At 47.2% G+C, this 15,664-nt stretch overlaps 1 protein-coding gene across 2 annotated transcripts in view; it reads right to left on the minus strand.

Annotated features, from left to right (window-relative positions):
• UBE2F (ubiquitin conjugating enzyme E2 F (putative)) overlaps window positions 1-15,114 on the minus strand; it is a 140,455-nt gene extending 125,341 nt beyond the window's left edge. For both annotated transcript variants that reach the window (XM_050916222.1, XM_050916221.1), the window contains exons 1-2: window positions 15,020-15,114; window positions 10,595-10,728 (exon numbers count right to left, since the gene is read on the minus strand). In XM_050916222.1, coding sequence (XP_050772179.1) covers window positions 10,595-10,712 — 118 coding nt within the window. In that variant the 5' untranslated portion in view covers window positions 10,713-10,728; window positions 15,020-15,114. The remainder of the gene's footprint in view (window positions 1-10,594; window positions 10,729-15,019) is intronic.
• Between the last annotated feature and the right edge of the window lie 550 nt (window positions 15,115-15,664).

Genomic DNA, 15,664 nt, shown 5'->3' on the forward strand with positions numbered 1-15,664 from the left:
ACCCCCACACCTCCCCACATTTAAAACCCCCGTAAGTTTTTGAAATGATTTTTTTTTTGGTTGTCCAGCTTGGTGAGCACGCCTCTATCTGCTCTCCAGTGCTGTGCACATCTGCCCAGATGATCATGCTCCAGATGCACTCCTGCCTAGAGCAGATACTGGGTCTCCTGGGTCTGTGAGGAGAAGAGGCTGTGCAGACACAGGTCTGAACCAGCCACAGAAATGCAGACATCTATGAGCAATTTGCTTGGGTGATGCAAGAGAAGGGGTATAACAGGGAACAGCAGCAGTGCCATGTGAAAGCAAAAGAACTATCGCAGGCGTAAAAGAAGGCCAGAGAGGCCAACAATCTGGTGCCCAACCGCAGACCTGCCACTTTTAAAATGAGTTGGATAGCGAAGACCCTATCACCACCCCGCACACCACTGTGGATACCTCCAAGGAACCAGAGTCACAGGCTCTCTGCCGAGAACAATAAGGTGGTGGTAGTGGCAGATAATGAGGAAGAGGAGGAGTATAAAGGACAGGATCTGTTTTTGACCTGATCACAGTTTTACCAGTCCCGTCAGGTGAGCCCAATGTAGGGGAAGGACTGTTGGGTAAGCGTGTAGATAAATTTTCCGTGACAAGAACGGCACTCCCAAATTAGCAGGATGCCGCTTTTGCCTTTTATTAATTTTCTCGTACTAGAAGAGGTAGCAGTACAACAGAAACAGAGTTGCTACCAGCTTTTCATTCACCTATAGTTAGGCAGGATGGGCCGTGTGCAACAGTTTATGTGCACGTCTCTTCCTTGAATTCTCAGAGCTCTCAATGAAACTTCCATGGAGGTACATTACAATCCTCTCCCAAAGGTTTCTAGGGATGGCAGACTTATTTCTTCCTCCGTGGTAGGACACTTTCCCACACCAGGAGGTTATAACTTCAGCAGGCACCATTGCAGTACACAGTCTAGAAGCATACAGGGTCGAGCAGCTTCAGGATGTCAGCAGTAGCTAAGTTCTCTCTGCCATTGTTACTCTCGGGGTGAGGTATCAGCTAACACCACCTCCTATAGAAAATGGTGCCGATATTCAGTGCCATTGTTCTATACTCAGTTCCATGCAACTAAGCAATTTTCTCGTTGTTTCCCTAACCAGTGGTGGATCATTCTCACCATGGCTTGAGCTGAGTGTGGCACTGGGAATCAGGAACTCAAAAGCAGAAGTGTCGATAACATTATCTTGTTTAACTAAGGGAGCAAGAGAAAGGGGTGGGGGGAGGGTTCTGAAACTTAAATTTCACCTTTTGTTCCTACTATCCTGACAATGGAACCTTGATGTGTTTCATCTGTAGCTGCAGCCATTGTGGCCTTGAGGGGGACTCCCTCCACACCAGCAGCAAAATGACTGACCCAGGTGACAAGAAAACAGAGGATCGGGGAGGACGTGTTCTGCAAGACCCTGCAAGCCTGGGCTTCATCACACCTTGAACAGAGGGCCTAGAGGGTGAATATTGCAGACTGTATAGAGACAGAAAGAGTGGACAGGAGAAAGGCACAGGTAATGGAGAGGAAGATGCACCAGAGCATAATAGGGCTTCTCTGACACCAAACTCAGGTGCTGCAGACTCTTGCAAAGCTCAAGGTTCAACAATCCTTGGCTTGACTGTCACCGCATTCTGTGAAGAACTGCAATATAGTGCCTCCCTACATCCCTTCTGTCATGAGTAAGGCCCTCAGTTGTGCCTGCTCAGTACTTCTGATGCCCTAACAAACCAGCTAGGCTGCCTCATGGACTGCCCTGCCTAACTGGCTGAGGAGGCCAGCAGGCCAATTATTAAACCTAGCAGATGCAGCTTGCTGGCTGCTCAATGCACGTGCCAATGGACACTCTGCGGCCCTTTGCTTGACTTTGTTCTTCTTCACACAGTGCACAGCCAATCTGTGGAACTCCTTGCCTGAGGAGGTTTTGAAGGCTAGGACTATAACAGAGTTTAAAAGAGAACTAGATAAATTCATGGTGGTTAAGTCCATTAATGGCTATTAGCCAGAATGTGTAAGGAATGGTGTCCCTAGCCTCTGTTTGCCAGATGATGGAGATGGATGGCAGGAGAGAGATCACTTGATCACTACCTGTTAGGTTCACTCCCTCTGGGGCACCTGGGGCACTGTTGGTAGGCAGGATACTGCGCTGGATGGACCTTTGGTCTGACCCAGTATGGCCATTCTTATGACTCTCCAAGCCCCACTCCTGCTTTGTTCCTCCACTACTCCAGCCCAGATTCTGCCCTGCATCCAGCTTTGTTCCCATCCTATTCCAACCTTGCTCCTGCCTCTCCTCACTCCTGGTAATCCACTTCCAGCCTTCAGCTCTGACTCCTGACTTCAACTCTGTCTCAACTCTTTTCTCTGACATTCGGACTCTGATTACTAGGCCTGATTCCTGCTCCAAACCAATCCACTGACACTCCCTCAGCATTCCTCATGGCTTCAGGGCCAGCCTGCCTACCCCTACCACTCAACACCAGGGAAAAGCACAGACAACAGCAGCTTTACTTACAGTGACCTATGAGAGCAACAGTTGATGTATGCGTAGCTACAATGGACATCCATGTTCCTTCCTCTGGTTTATTAATTAAGGCTCCTACATTTTTTTTAAATGAAAATGTATTTAACTTTTAAGTTCATCAGATTATTTTTTGAATCAGTTTTTGTTGGTGAATAAAATGCTTGTGTTTTTAAAGTTATTCATCTTTATTAGTTTATAAACTATAAAGTAGTGCTCTCACTACACATTAAATACCAGTAGGGATCATGGGGGACCCAGCTCCCAAGTAGTACATTCACTTCACCCTGGATCACTGCCAAACACTATAGTTGTCAAACATACGGCAACTCCCCTCCACCACCACCACCACCACCACCCTGTGTATGGTCATTGATATAAACACAGATGTGCAGCAAACATCACACAATTCGTAACAGGCCCCCAAGCTGCTATCCCAGATTGAGTACAGTACACCACAGCACGTAATTTGGCTCGCTGTTAAATTGCTCTTTCAAAGCCTCCTTGAGCCACATAGCTGTTTGCTGAGCTCATCTAACAGCCCTTGTATCTGGCTGTTCAAACTCAGCAGACAGTGGCTCTGCCTCCACTCTCCACCCCTGCAGCAAGTTTTCCACCTTTGCTTCCCAATTATTATGCAGGACACAATAGGCAGCTATAACCTTTGGGATTGTTTTCACACGGAGATCCAATCTGGTGAGTAAACAATGTCAGTGCCCTTACATTCGACTGTTGTTCTGCACATGCTGAGCCTGTAGTTGAATCTTTCCTGACTGCTGTTGAGATGGCCAGTGCACAGCTTCATGAGCCAGGGAAGAAAGGGGTAGGCTGGTCCCCCAGGATCACTCCTGGCATTTCAACATCACTAGTGGTAATAATCTATCTGTGGGAAAGAAGGTTCCCCACTTATCGCTTTCTGAACAGTCCTGTTCTTAAAGATGTGAGTGTCATGCACCTTCTCTGACAAGCCAACACTGAAGTCTGTGAAGAATCCCAGGAGATCCACCAGGGCCTGCATAACCATGGAAAAGTAGCCCTTTCTGTTGATGTATTCTGTGGCAAGGGCTCTGGGCCAAAATGAGGATGTATGTGCTGTCTATTGCTTCACCATAATTCAGGAAACCCATAGCTGGAAAGCCATCAATTATGTCCTATTCATTCCCAGAATCACAGTCCTGAACAGCAGGGGACAATTAATGGCCCTGAATACATGCATGACAACAGGAGCGGCGCCAGAGTTTCTGGCACCCTAAGCAGGATTTGGGGGGCGGCATTTTGCGCGCTCCCCATGGGGCGCACGGGAGCTTCCAGTTCCACTCCCATCGCGCCGCCGAAGGACCCTCCGCCAAAATGCCACAGGCGACAGCGGCAGCCATTGAGCTGCTCAGTTGCCTGTCGCTGTTTTCCGCAGCACGTCGGCAGAAGGTCCTTCGGCAGCGGAACCGGAAGCTCCCGTGCGCCCTGTGGGGCGCGCACAAAATGCCGACCCCTGAATCCTGGTGCCCTAGGCAACTGCCTAGGGTCGTCTAATGGAAGCGCCGGCCCTGCATGACAATGGCCAGTGGATTTTTCCCCACTCCAAATGACCTCCAACTGACTGATAGCAATCTGGATCACAACTCCCTCCTCCACTGTCAGCGCAGCTCTCATTTTGAGTCCCTGAGGTGGATTCCTGGGGCAAGCTCAGGACACATCTAGGCACGTGGCCTTGTTCATCTGAAGTTCTGCAGCCACTGTGCATCATCCCAAACCTGCATTACGATACGATCCTGTCAGTCAGTGTTAGTTTCTTCAGCCCAGAAGTGGTGCTCCACCATTTGCAGCTGCTCCATGAACTCCACCAACCACCCTGAATTGGTTTTCGCTATGTCGCACCACCAACTGACCACCAAGAAACGGTCATGTTCCCTATGCTCCCTGTTCTTCCTGAGGCTCTGCAAATACCGTAGGATCATGCATCCTGTGCTTGAAACACATGACAGCGGTGCAGAGCTGTGCAGTTTCCATGTTTCTGTCAGAGATGGTGGACTGTGATAAGTCATGGCTGGGTTCATAGGAAATTGAAAATAGGCAGGAAAATGATGGGATAGAGATATTATGGCACAGAGAGCACTACATTATGGGAAATTCACCCCTTGCTCTCACACACCCCTGCACAAGTCATTTCTGCCCCACCATGCATTGCCAAAACTACCCAAAAGACAGTGCTGCACACTCAGGTACCTATCCATGGTGCGCTGCATTGTGTATCAACTTGAGCACTCCTGGTGAGTACGTGCTGCACCGACGCAAGGAGCCACGTAAGCATGTGCTCAAGTGATATACTAACTGCGGTGGCTGTATGCCAACATAACTTGCACCAGCAAAACTTTTTAGCATAGATATGACCTAAGACAAGTTGCTATTGCAAGAACGTTACATTCAGCATTCTTCAGTGGGGAGGCGGCGGGAGGGGGACGACAAAAATGCAGAGCACCTTTTAGGACAATTATTTCTGCCCTCTTTCATTTACCCCAGCCTGCTCCCTCCATCACTCTTTAGCCCCACTGTGTACATCTGTCTCATCTCTGCATTTCTCCTTCAATTTATGTTAGTTTCTATTTGGTCTCTCTCCATTTTTCCCCCTCGTAGCTTCTCTTCAGGAGCGCACAGCCTGAACTACTACAAGCCATTCTCTTCTACTCTCAGACACCCAATTCTTCCAACCCTGGGCTTTGTTTCTGATCCTCTTCTATCATATTACCTCAGTGAAAGCCTCAAAGAACAGTCTCTCCCAGGGATTTCAGGCTGCAGATCTTGCCAAGTTCTGATCTGTTCCTCTCCCCAGATGTTGTGTATACCTCCTGTTTGGCTCCCAGACCTGGCAATCATTATGGAGCTCTTAACTGTGCTACATCAATTGCAGAAGCAATTAGCAAGGGAGAAGCAGCCATCAATTACTGCTTATCAGCCATGACAGTAGCCATCAGTGGCCAGAGGGTAACAGCTGGAAAACAACATCCTGAACTCCCATAGAATTATTTCCCCCTGTAAGATCATCAGGGCAGGGACCATTTTTTTGTTCAGTGTTTGTACAATCCCTAGTACAACAGGGTCCTCCTAGTCCATGACTAAGGCTAAGTTTTCATCATGGATATTTTCAGTAAAAGTCATGGACAGGTCACGGGTAACCAACAAAAATTCAGGGAAGCCTGTCTCTGACTGTGACCTGTCTCTGACTTTCACTAAAAATATCCCTGACAAAAAGGGTTGGCGGGTTGAGCACCCACTGCTGCTGGGGCTCCCGGGTCCCCCACCACTGGCGTGCATGGGAGCTTGGGGTTCCCCTGCCCGCTGCGGCTGGTCAGCTGCAGGGTCCCCCCACCAAGGGAGGTGCTGGGAGCTGCATGGGCAGGGCTGGCTGGGAGTGCCAATCACAGGGAAGAAAACATCACGGAGGTCAATGGAAGTCACAGATTCCCTGACTTCTGTGACATAATCGTAGCCTTATCCATGACTTGTATCAGCATTAATAATATTAACCTTGGCACAGGGGATTGGTCAAAGGCAAGCCTACAGATAGATAGTGACCAAAAGGATGGGAGAGAAGCCCCCTTATTTTTAGCAGAACCTTTTAAAACTTAAGTTAGAGAGGCCATCTTAAACTCCTATATCCACCAATGCATCCCAGAACAACTGATTATGGGAATCCCTAGCTGATAAGAATAATTCTACTAAAATAATGAGTTAGTCATGATATTTAAGTTACTAGATGTTAAAGTTACCACCTCATTCATATGCGGTCTTCAAACTTATTAAGATCTCATCTAGATTAGAAAAAAGGTGCTAATTTGAAATCTACACTATCTAGAATGTTTTAATTAAGTGCTCTTTAAAATATTGTTTGCACTTAGTGTACACAGTGTTTAAAACCTTTAAAAATCAAGTTAGGGGCCATACCCCTGGCCAGCTATGTCTCAATCTACATCAGATGGTCAAAATGGCATCTGGGTTATTTGTGACAGCTGGCTGATAGCTAGATATTTTTTAGGTTGCAACGTGATTAGTATGCTAACAATATCCAGTTCCACTTCTTTCACCAAACACAGATTCTACTGTTTCATTCCTTCCCCAAAGTCTGGCCAAAATAGACACCTACATGAAAATGAACTGGCTGTGATTATCATATCAAGACTGAAGTGATATCTTGTTGAAAGTGTAAAACATCTAGTAGAATGTGCTGAGACTATCTGCCCCAATTAAAGGAATGCCCATCTATCACCAAAATACTTTACAGTCTAGGTATCCTGTTGGATTCATCTCTACTCCTGGATTTTGAGGCCTTGTCTGTACTACAAAACATATCTGTAACTGACAAGAAACATCAGCAATAGGTAACAGATACAGTTGAATTGTGTTTAATACTGGTTCCGCTATATATATTATGACAGGGTCAGGTCAGATGGCTACAGGAGAGTGTTAGAAGACAGATACATTAGTCCCAGATTAAGTAGATCCCTTTTCCCTGGGTAAGGTAACAGGAGCAGTTCCAGAACAAGCAGGAACTTGCTGGAACCAACTAAGGTAGGCAGGCTAATTAGGACACCTGGAGCCAATTAAGAAGAAACTGCTAGAATCAATTAGGACAGGCTGGCTAATCAGGACACCTGAGTTAAAAAGGACCTCACTTCAGTTTGTAGTGCGCATGCGAGGAGCTGGGAACAAGAGGCACTATGAGCTGAGAGTGAGAAGACATATTGCTGGAAGACTGAGGCGTACAGGCATTATCAGATACCAGGAGAAAGCTCCTGTGGTGAGGATAAAGAAGGTGTTGGGAGAAGGCCATGGGGAAGTAGCCCAGGGAGTTGCAGCTGTACCAGGACACACTTTAGACAGCTGCAGTCCACAGGGCCCTGGGCTGGAACCCAGAGTAGAGGCCGGGCCTGGGTTCCGCCCAACTCCTGATCAGACACAAGAGTGAATTGACCTGGACTGTGGCTTCTACCAGAGGGGAAGGTCTCTGGGCTGTTTCCTGACCCACATACTGAATCTCTGAGGCAAGCAAATCCGCCAATAAGCGCAGGACCCACCAAGGTAGGAGGAGGAACTTTGTCACAGTAAAGACAAGGAAAATGGTGCTGAACATTGCTTGCTCCTGCCTATCTATGCTCACAGCTAAATCATGTTTCAGCACTGGTTCAACATCAATTCTTGCTGACACCCATTGGGAACAGGGAGTATTTATTTCTTGCACCGTAGACAACATGTGAAGTAAAAACCAACTGGATCACTGCCTTTAATGTACACAATTCCCAGGACACTGGTCACTCCTTCCTGACATACTGTGCAACAGGCATCCATAAGTGAAAAACCTCCAGGCTAAATAAATTAAGGTAATTGTTTCTACTTAAGGCTCCCCATAAAATTCACCCAGAAGCTTTGGCTTGAGCATAGTGCAGCTGCCTGAAGTTGAGTACAGGTTGAGTCATCACTGTCCCCTCTAAAATAGAAAGAATTTTGAAGAATGTCTCACCATTGCTCACATTGGTTCAGCTGAACTGTTGTTTGCAATGCTAGAAGCCCTAGTGCATACAGGCTTTTGGCTGCCAACACAGTTTTAGTTCCCTGTCAATTAAAATTTGCTCTCTGCAGATCTAAATAACAGGTGTGAAAACCACATCAGCAGCTGAAACCCCATCTACACTAAGGCTCATTACACTGACAACACCTGGTCAGCTGAATTAATGTTAACAGTGGGAAACTTTCCAGAAATGTACCTAGTTCAGACAAGATCTGTGCAATGAATGTGCTAGCGAATTATCTTTTAAGCCTCAAATCTTCCAGGACCCAATTACATGAGACTCCCTCTCCACCTGTACCCACAGCAACAGTTAAGATCAGCTTGTTTGTTCTGATGTCAGTTCCCTTGATGGCCAGCACACCCATCCCCCAGAATTTCTCCCTCTGGACCAGTTCAACTCTGGTCCTGACATAAGGCTTGTTTTATTTAATAATTGGTTGCTGTGGTTGAGATTTGTCTGCTTGCTGCTTTTAGTTCTAATTTCAATTGTCAATTTGGGATTTGCCACTTGCCTAACATTCAGTTTATTAAAGTTTGTTAGTGATGGTTACAGCAATGGCTATATCTTTATGTCACTTTCCCACTGAATGCAGGAGGAAGAATATGAATATATATTTCTACATTTTTGTAATTTAAAGTACATTGTTGCCATGAAGGTTGCTATGAAAATGCATCTGACAGAAAATGAAAGGTTTAAATATATTATTTTACTCCTTTTGTATTATAAATAGTGATTAGAATGTACTTTATACTACATCACCATTTTCCTTTGACACACAGAACCACACTTATAACTAAACTGCAAAGCAAAGCAAATCCTCATTTTAACTCTTTCCGCTAGATGCTCTTGGCAAGCTTTTTGAGAGACCTGAACAGTGGTCACAAGCATCTGTACCCTGAACTGAAACCTCCTCCCACCCGGCTACACAAATGAAGGAAGATGGGACATGACTACAGGAAAATGCAAATTTTACAACAAATTGATTCACTGCTGTGCTGTTATGTGACAGAATCTAAGCCTTCATTTTAAAAAACAGGTTTCTAGCACTATGGTTGGGAAGTAATATGCCCAACACAAAATTAATATAAACTGATGTGCTGAGGTCAGTTTCAAGTAATCCTGAAACAATGGGACTGAGAAATATGAACGGTTGCATTTGAACAGACCACGGAACTTCACTATGACAACTTACAGGTCAACACTGAAAAATTCACTAACTGTTTTTAGCAAAAACATCAACCTAACCAGGTTATCCATTATTATATGCGGTGGGACACCTGGGGTAGTGAAAAGCTGTGTAGTGTTGCAAGGATGGGGAAAAGAGGAGTTAAGCCACATCCCACCCTCAAAATGCCAAGTGCTTTGAGATTTTAAAGGCAATATCCTGTACCACACAAGATTTGACAGCAGGAAATTATTGATTTTAATATAAAAATGCTATACTGATTTTATTATTCATTGCATATTTAGTTCACTGGCCAGTGCCTTTTTCCCCATTTACACAGAATTGCTACAAAATTTTTAGTCTGCTGTAGTAGAAATCTGCAGAAACTAGGGGATCTTCCCACAGACTGATATCCAGCTCACTGCAGTCTACAAAAGCCCCTCCGAGAGATCAATAAGATGTGCTGCTGAACATTTTTTTTTTTTAAATCTACATTTCTTACCCACAACTTTCCGTTGACCCAAAATAGGCCATAGCATAATAGTCTGAACTGGCTATTTCTTTTTCATTTCAAAGATATTAATGTTCGAAGATTTCATTTAATCATAGTTGAGAAGTCACTGAGAATTACCTCCATCCGTCACTTATTTTCAGAACGTGCTTTCCTGTCGTAGCCAGTTATTTGTATTTCTGTTAACAAATATTTTCTTTCTGAATCAACTTGATCTTCTCGTCCAGTTTATTCAGTAATACTAATGTTGTCACCATATAACCACAATTGATTATGATGACTGCGCTGTCAAACACCGGACTTTAGCACTAAATAATATAAAAGAATGGTCTATTGACAGAATTCTTTTTTTTTTTTTGGGGGGGGGGGTGGGGGGAAGGCGCATTACTTGCACCTAAGTAGCTACTAGTAACACAAAGTTTGAATTTAACATTTCAGTGGTTGAATCTCAGATCTGGAGATTACTGCTTAAATAATGTACAGTGCACGACGTGTGTCCAAATAACGCTAATAGTAGTATTAATACATAGCTCTTATATAGCACTTATCAGTAGATCTCAACATGCCTAAAATCTGTAATTGTCGTATGCGTGTCTCTCCCCCCAACAGAAGATGGTCCAATAAAAGATATTAATTCACGCATCTCGTCTCTTGCAATCTTTAGTGCATTTAACTTCATAACACCCTTGTGACGTAAGCAAGCCCTTTTAAAAACATTGATATCAACTCATGTACAGCATTTAGTTTTGTCAGTGATGAAGTAACTATATTCAATGGAACAGCAAATCTTTTAAACATAAGGATCAATTACCTTTAACAAGCAATTTATCTCTAATAGACACTCTCCGAGTAGAATCAGAAGCTGGGTTGGATGTACGGGGCCCTTTGACGCCATCATCCCGCTTCAGTTTGCTTGCCAACGTTAGCATTACTGCTATCTTCAACCTGGAACACAAGCATCAAAATAAGAGTAGTTACTACAGTTCAAAGTGCCTGATAAGTCACAAAATAGTCAAAAGTTTCAAATTACAACTAAATGCAGAGCCAAGTGGTATCCTACTGACAGCCTGTCTACACTTGAAAGGCTACAGCAGCATATCTGCACAGTTGTTGCACTTCCGTGTAGATGTTATCTGTACCGACAGGAGGAGTTCTCCTGTTGGTGTAGTTAATCCACCTCCCCAAAGGGTGGTAGCTAGGCTGACAGAAGAACTCTTCCATTGAGGTAGCACGACCTACATAGAGACTTAGGTCAGCTTCACTATGGTGCTCAGGACAACTTGAGACAATTTCAGGTGTAAATACTAAGGAGTTGGCTTTTAGTGCATTAAGTTGTTGTGCAAGTGATTACAGTAGAGAGAATTCAAAATTGTTTTAACGCATTCAGTAGATTTCGCTCTGATTCCAGTGAAGTTTTACTGTGCTAATCAACTAAAATATACCACTTCTTGGTGTCATTGCCTCCACAGAATTACACAGAAAATGTTTCGGTGGGGTGGGGTGGTCACAGAATCTTTAAGTAATTACAAGCATTAGAGGGTATTTGCATATCCCTGGAAGCTAATATTCTATAGGTGTTAAGCACTGCATTAAAAAAGAATCCTCTCATCAGTTCTGACCCTGCAGAAAGGGGAGAGGGGACAATCCCCTTGTAGGGAGGGATAATATGAAATCTCCAGTCTTGCTGCAACACTCCCATCAGGCCCTCCCCCACACTTGCCAGCATTCCAAACAACTATAGTGGATGGAGACACACCACTCAGATATATGGTGATGATGGCCATCTAAAGCCTGGTCTACACTAGAAAATTAGGTCAGTATGACTACATTGCTGAAGGTGTGAAAAATCCACACCCCTGAGACAGTTAAACTGACCTACCCCCCACCCCCCATTTAGAAAGTGCACTGTGGGGTGGTAGAGCCCTACAACCTGGTCTACACTTAGAAGGCAGGTGGACATATCTACGTTGGGCAGGGGTGTGGAGGGGAAAAAACTAACACACCCCTGAAGGATGTAGCTATGCTGACCTCACTCACTGAATAGATTCAGCTATGACAATGGAAAAATGCTTCCATTGGTTTGGCTACCATTGCTCAGGGAGGTGGTATTCCTATACTGACTGAAAACCACTTCTGTCAAGCTGGGTGTATCTATACTGGCGTGAGCAAACTTTTTGGCCCAAGGGCCACATCTGGGTATGGAAACTGTATTGCAGGCCATGAATGCTCATGAAATTGTGGGTTGGCGTGCAGAAGGGGTTGAGGGCTCTGGGGTGGGGCTGTGGATGAGGGGTTCAGGTTGCAAGGGGGTGCTCCAGGCTGGGACCGAGGGGTTGGGAATTGAGAGGGGGATTAGAGCTGGACAAGGGGGTTGGAGCACAGGAGGGTGTGAGGGGTGCAGGCTCCAGGCGGCACTTATCTCAAGCAGCTCCCAGAAGCAGCGACATGTCCTCCCTCCAGCTCCTACACGTAGGCACGGCCAGTCAGCACTGCATGCTACCATGTCTGCAGGTGACACCCCTGCAGCTCCCATTGGCGGTTCGCAGCCCATGGGAGCTGTGGGGGCGGTGCTTGGGGCAGGGGCAGCACACAGAACCCTCTGCCTGCCCCTGCGGGTAGGAGCCGGAAGGGGTGACATGCTGCTGCTTCTGGGAGCCCCGTGAAGTGGGGCAAGCCCCAGACCCCACTCCCCGGCAGGAGCTTGAGGGTCGGATGCAGCCCCCAGGTCATAGTTTGCCCACTCCGATCTATACTATTGAGTTATGCCGGTATAGCTATGGCTATAGCTATTCTAGCATAGTCTCCATAGTGCAGACAAACCTTAAGCATCTGGATAGATATAGAGGGCCAGCCAGAGCTCCTAAGATAAGAAATGATCATTTTGTTACATCAGTCTTCCCTTAAAGGAATTAGTGAAGATTTCTGTGATATATCACTATGGACATCCATTGCATAAAGGCATATAAAGGTTAATGCTTGAAAATTACAAACACAAAACATAATCAATATGCTAAACAGCCAGAAGGCACTTATGCAAGACCACTGGTAGTTCTAGAGAAAATTTCTCTTTGGTAGGTCAGGACCAAGGCCTGGGGAAACCACAAGCTGAAAGACTTTGTCTTCACTGGAGGAAAACAGATGTGTTCCTACATTAGTAACTTGACTTAGATTATCTCAAGGTAAAATTCGAGTGAAGGCAAAGCAGTTTGCCATTTTCATACAAGTTAACAAATTGAGTTAAAACTAGAAAAAAGGTAAGAGGCACAGTTAAGTAGGGCCTTAAAGATATTCTTAAGCAGCATGAACTTATAGTGAAGAAGGATGAGCCACTTGACAGCTAGGTAATGTGGTCAGATCAAAAATAGAGCCAATGTAAGCCTCAAGGAGGCCGGTAAGGCAACATTCATCATAATATAACATGAGGGACTTGAGAGATTTTGCTGTGTAGACTTCAGCTCTGTACCTGTATGCTCCATTCTTGTGAACAAGCGGTAAAGTAAAACGTGCCTGATTCGTGCACCAGCAATTTCACTTTCTTAGCATATCCATTTAAACTACACAATAGACAGGCAGGGAAACATTTTAGCCCTGCAAATCTAGATAGTACACCTCTAAAAGCAGTTATTTTCCAAAAATCTGGGGAGAAAGTAGTATGAATCCAGGCTATGATTTATATGCCAAACTTTAGAAACTCAAAATGCCATTCCATTAATTAGGTAATGAAGATGCACAGAAAGAGAAATGAAGGCATTAAACAAGAACAAAATGGAAATGCTGAAAAGAACAAAATCTAGCAAAGAACTGAATAATAAAGTTAAATCACAAATCATATTTGTGGCATATTATACTGATAAGAAATGCAGAGCTTGAATGCACTGGGTGTAGTAGCATCTTAATCTGGTCCTGAAATATCCACTTACCTAGGGGAAATATAAATCTTGCTTGGCAAAGTGAGCCAAGCTAGGATGGGAAACCATTATTTTCACCTCTCTGGAGGGAGGAGAAAGGACCAGAGAGCAGCCCAGGGAACAGGAGAGGAAGAACAAGGAATGAGTGGCAAAGGCACTACTACTTTTACAAGGAGCGAGAGAGAAGAAGGGAAAAGCTGGAGCACCCACTACTTTACCCAGAGGGGTAGGATAACAAAGAACTGAATGACCACATGAGGAAGAGCAGCTCCTGTCCCCTCAGATCCTGGCAGAGAGTAAGGCTCAGATCACCAAAGGTGTTTAGGTGCCTCACTTACATTGATTTCAATGGGAATCATAGAATATCAGGGTTGGAAGGGGCCTCAGGAGGGCAACCCCCTGCTCAAAGCAGGACCAATCCCCAACTAAATCATCCCAGCCAGGGCTTTGTCAAGCTGGGACTTAAAAACCTCTAAGGAAGGAGATTCCACCACCTCCCTAGGTAACCCATTCCAGTGCTTCATCACCCTCCTAGTGAAAAAGTTTTTTCTAATATCCAACCTAAGCCTCTCCCACTGCAATGTGAGATAACTCCTTGTTCTGTCATCTGGTACCACTGAAAACAGTCTAGATCCATCCTCTTTGGAACCCCCTTTCAGGTAGTTGAAAGCAGCTATCAAAACTCCCCTCATTCTTCTCTTTTGCAGAGTAAACAATCCCAGTTCCCTCAGCCTCTCCTCATAAGTCATGTGCTCCAGCCCCCTAATCATTTTTGTTGCTCTCCAATGGACTCTTCCCAATTTTTCTACACTGGAAAGAGTCCAGCAGAGTGTGACAAAAATGATCTGGAGCAGGGGTAGGCAACCTATGGCACGTGTGTCCCTTGGCCTGTGCCCGCCGGGGGGGGGGGTGGAGGAGAGGGAAGGGGGGCAGCGTCCCTCGGCCTGTCCCCCGGGGGGGAAGGAAGGGGGCAGCACCGGTCTGTCCCCCTTGGGTGGTGGAAAGAGGGGGGAAGGGGGGCAGGGTCCCTCGGCCTGTCCCCCCCCGGGGGGGGTGGGGAGGGAAGGGGGGCAGCGTCCCTCGGCCTGTCCCCCCCGGGGGGGGGGTGGGGAGGGAAGGGGGGCAGCGTCCCTCGGCCTGTCCCCCCCGGGGGGGGGTGGGGAGGGAAGGGGGGCAGCGTCCCTCGGCCTGTCCCCCCCGGGGGGGGTGCGGAGGGAAGGGGGGCAGCGTCCCTCGGCCTATCCCCCCGGGGGGGGAAGGGGGCAGCGTCGGTCTGCCGGTCTATCTGGGGCAGGGGCGCTCGATGGCGCCGAGCCGGGCGGACTCACCTGGGCACCGAGTCAGGTCCCGGCTGCAGCGGCCCCCACCATCCCGGCCTGCGCAGCCCGGCCCCGCCCCCACTTCCGGGAGCGCCGGGCCGCGGGGCGGGGCCGCCCTTTCAACACCAACTTTATTAGCAGCAGCCGCCGCTGCGCGCTCCCGTCCCGCTTGGCCCCGCCCCGGCCCCGGGTCTCGCCAGGGCCCGGTGCTGAGCGCGGCCCGGTCCGCAGCGCGGGGCGGGGGCAAATCACGGGGCGCAGCGCAGCGCAGCGCGCGCCCCCGCTCCCCGCGGTACCGAGCCTGCCGGGCCCGCGCCACGGGTCTGCACTGAGCCTGCGGGCCGCTTACCCACCGCCCCGGGGCCGCCTGGCTTATTGCTCCATCGCCGCCTTGTGTCTGTCCCTCCCCTGCAGGAAATGCCAGCCCCGGGGGGGTGTCGTTAAGGCGCATCCCCAGCTCGTCCCCCAGTATCAGAGCTACCGGTTTGCCAAGGCAGTGACCCTTCTCTCGGCTGTCACAACAGTGGGGCTCAGCCACGGGTCGGGGAGCCCTGCAGGGCCACGAGCAGGTTTCGGGGGAATCTGCCACAATAAACTAGAGAACAGGGTAGGCTTGGCCTTGCTGGGCTCGGAGCAGAAAGCCGCAGCCTGAGC

The sequence above is a fragment of the Gopherus flavomarginatus genome, chromosome 10 (assembly GCF_025201925.1).
Source record: "Gopherus flavomarginatus isolate rGopFla2 chromosome 10, rGopFla2.mat.asm, whole genome shotgun sequence".
Taxonomy (NCBI): Eukaryota; Metazoa; Chordata; order Testudines; family Testudinidae; genus Gopherus; species Gopherus flavomarginatus.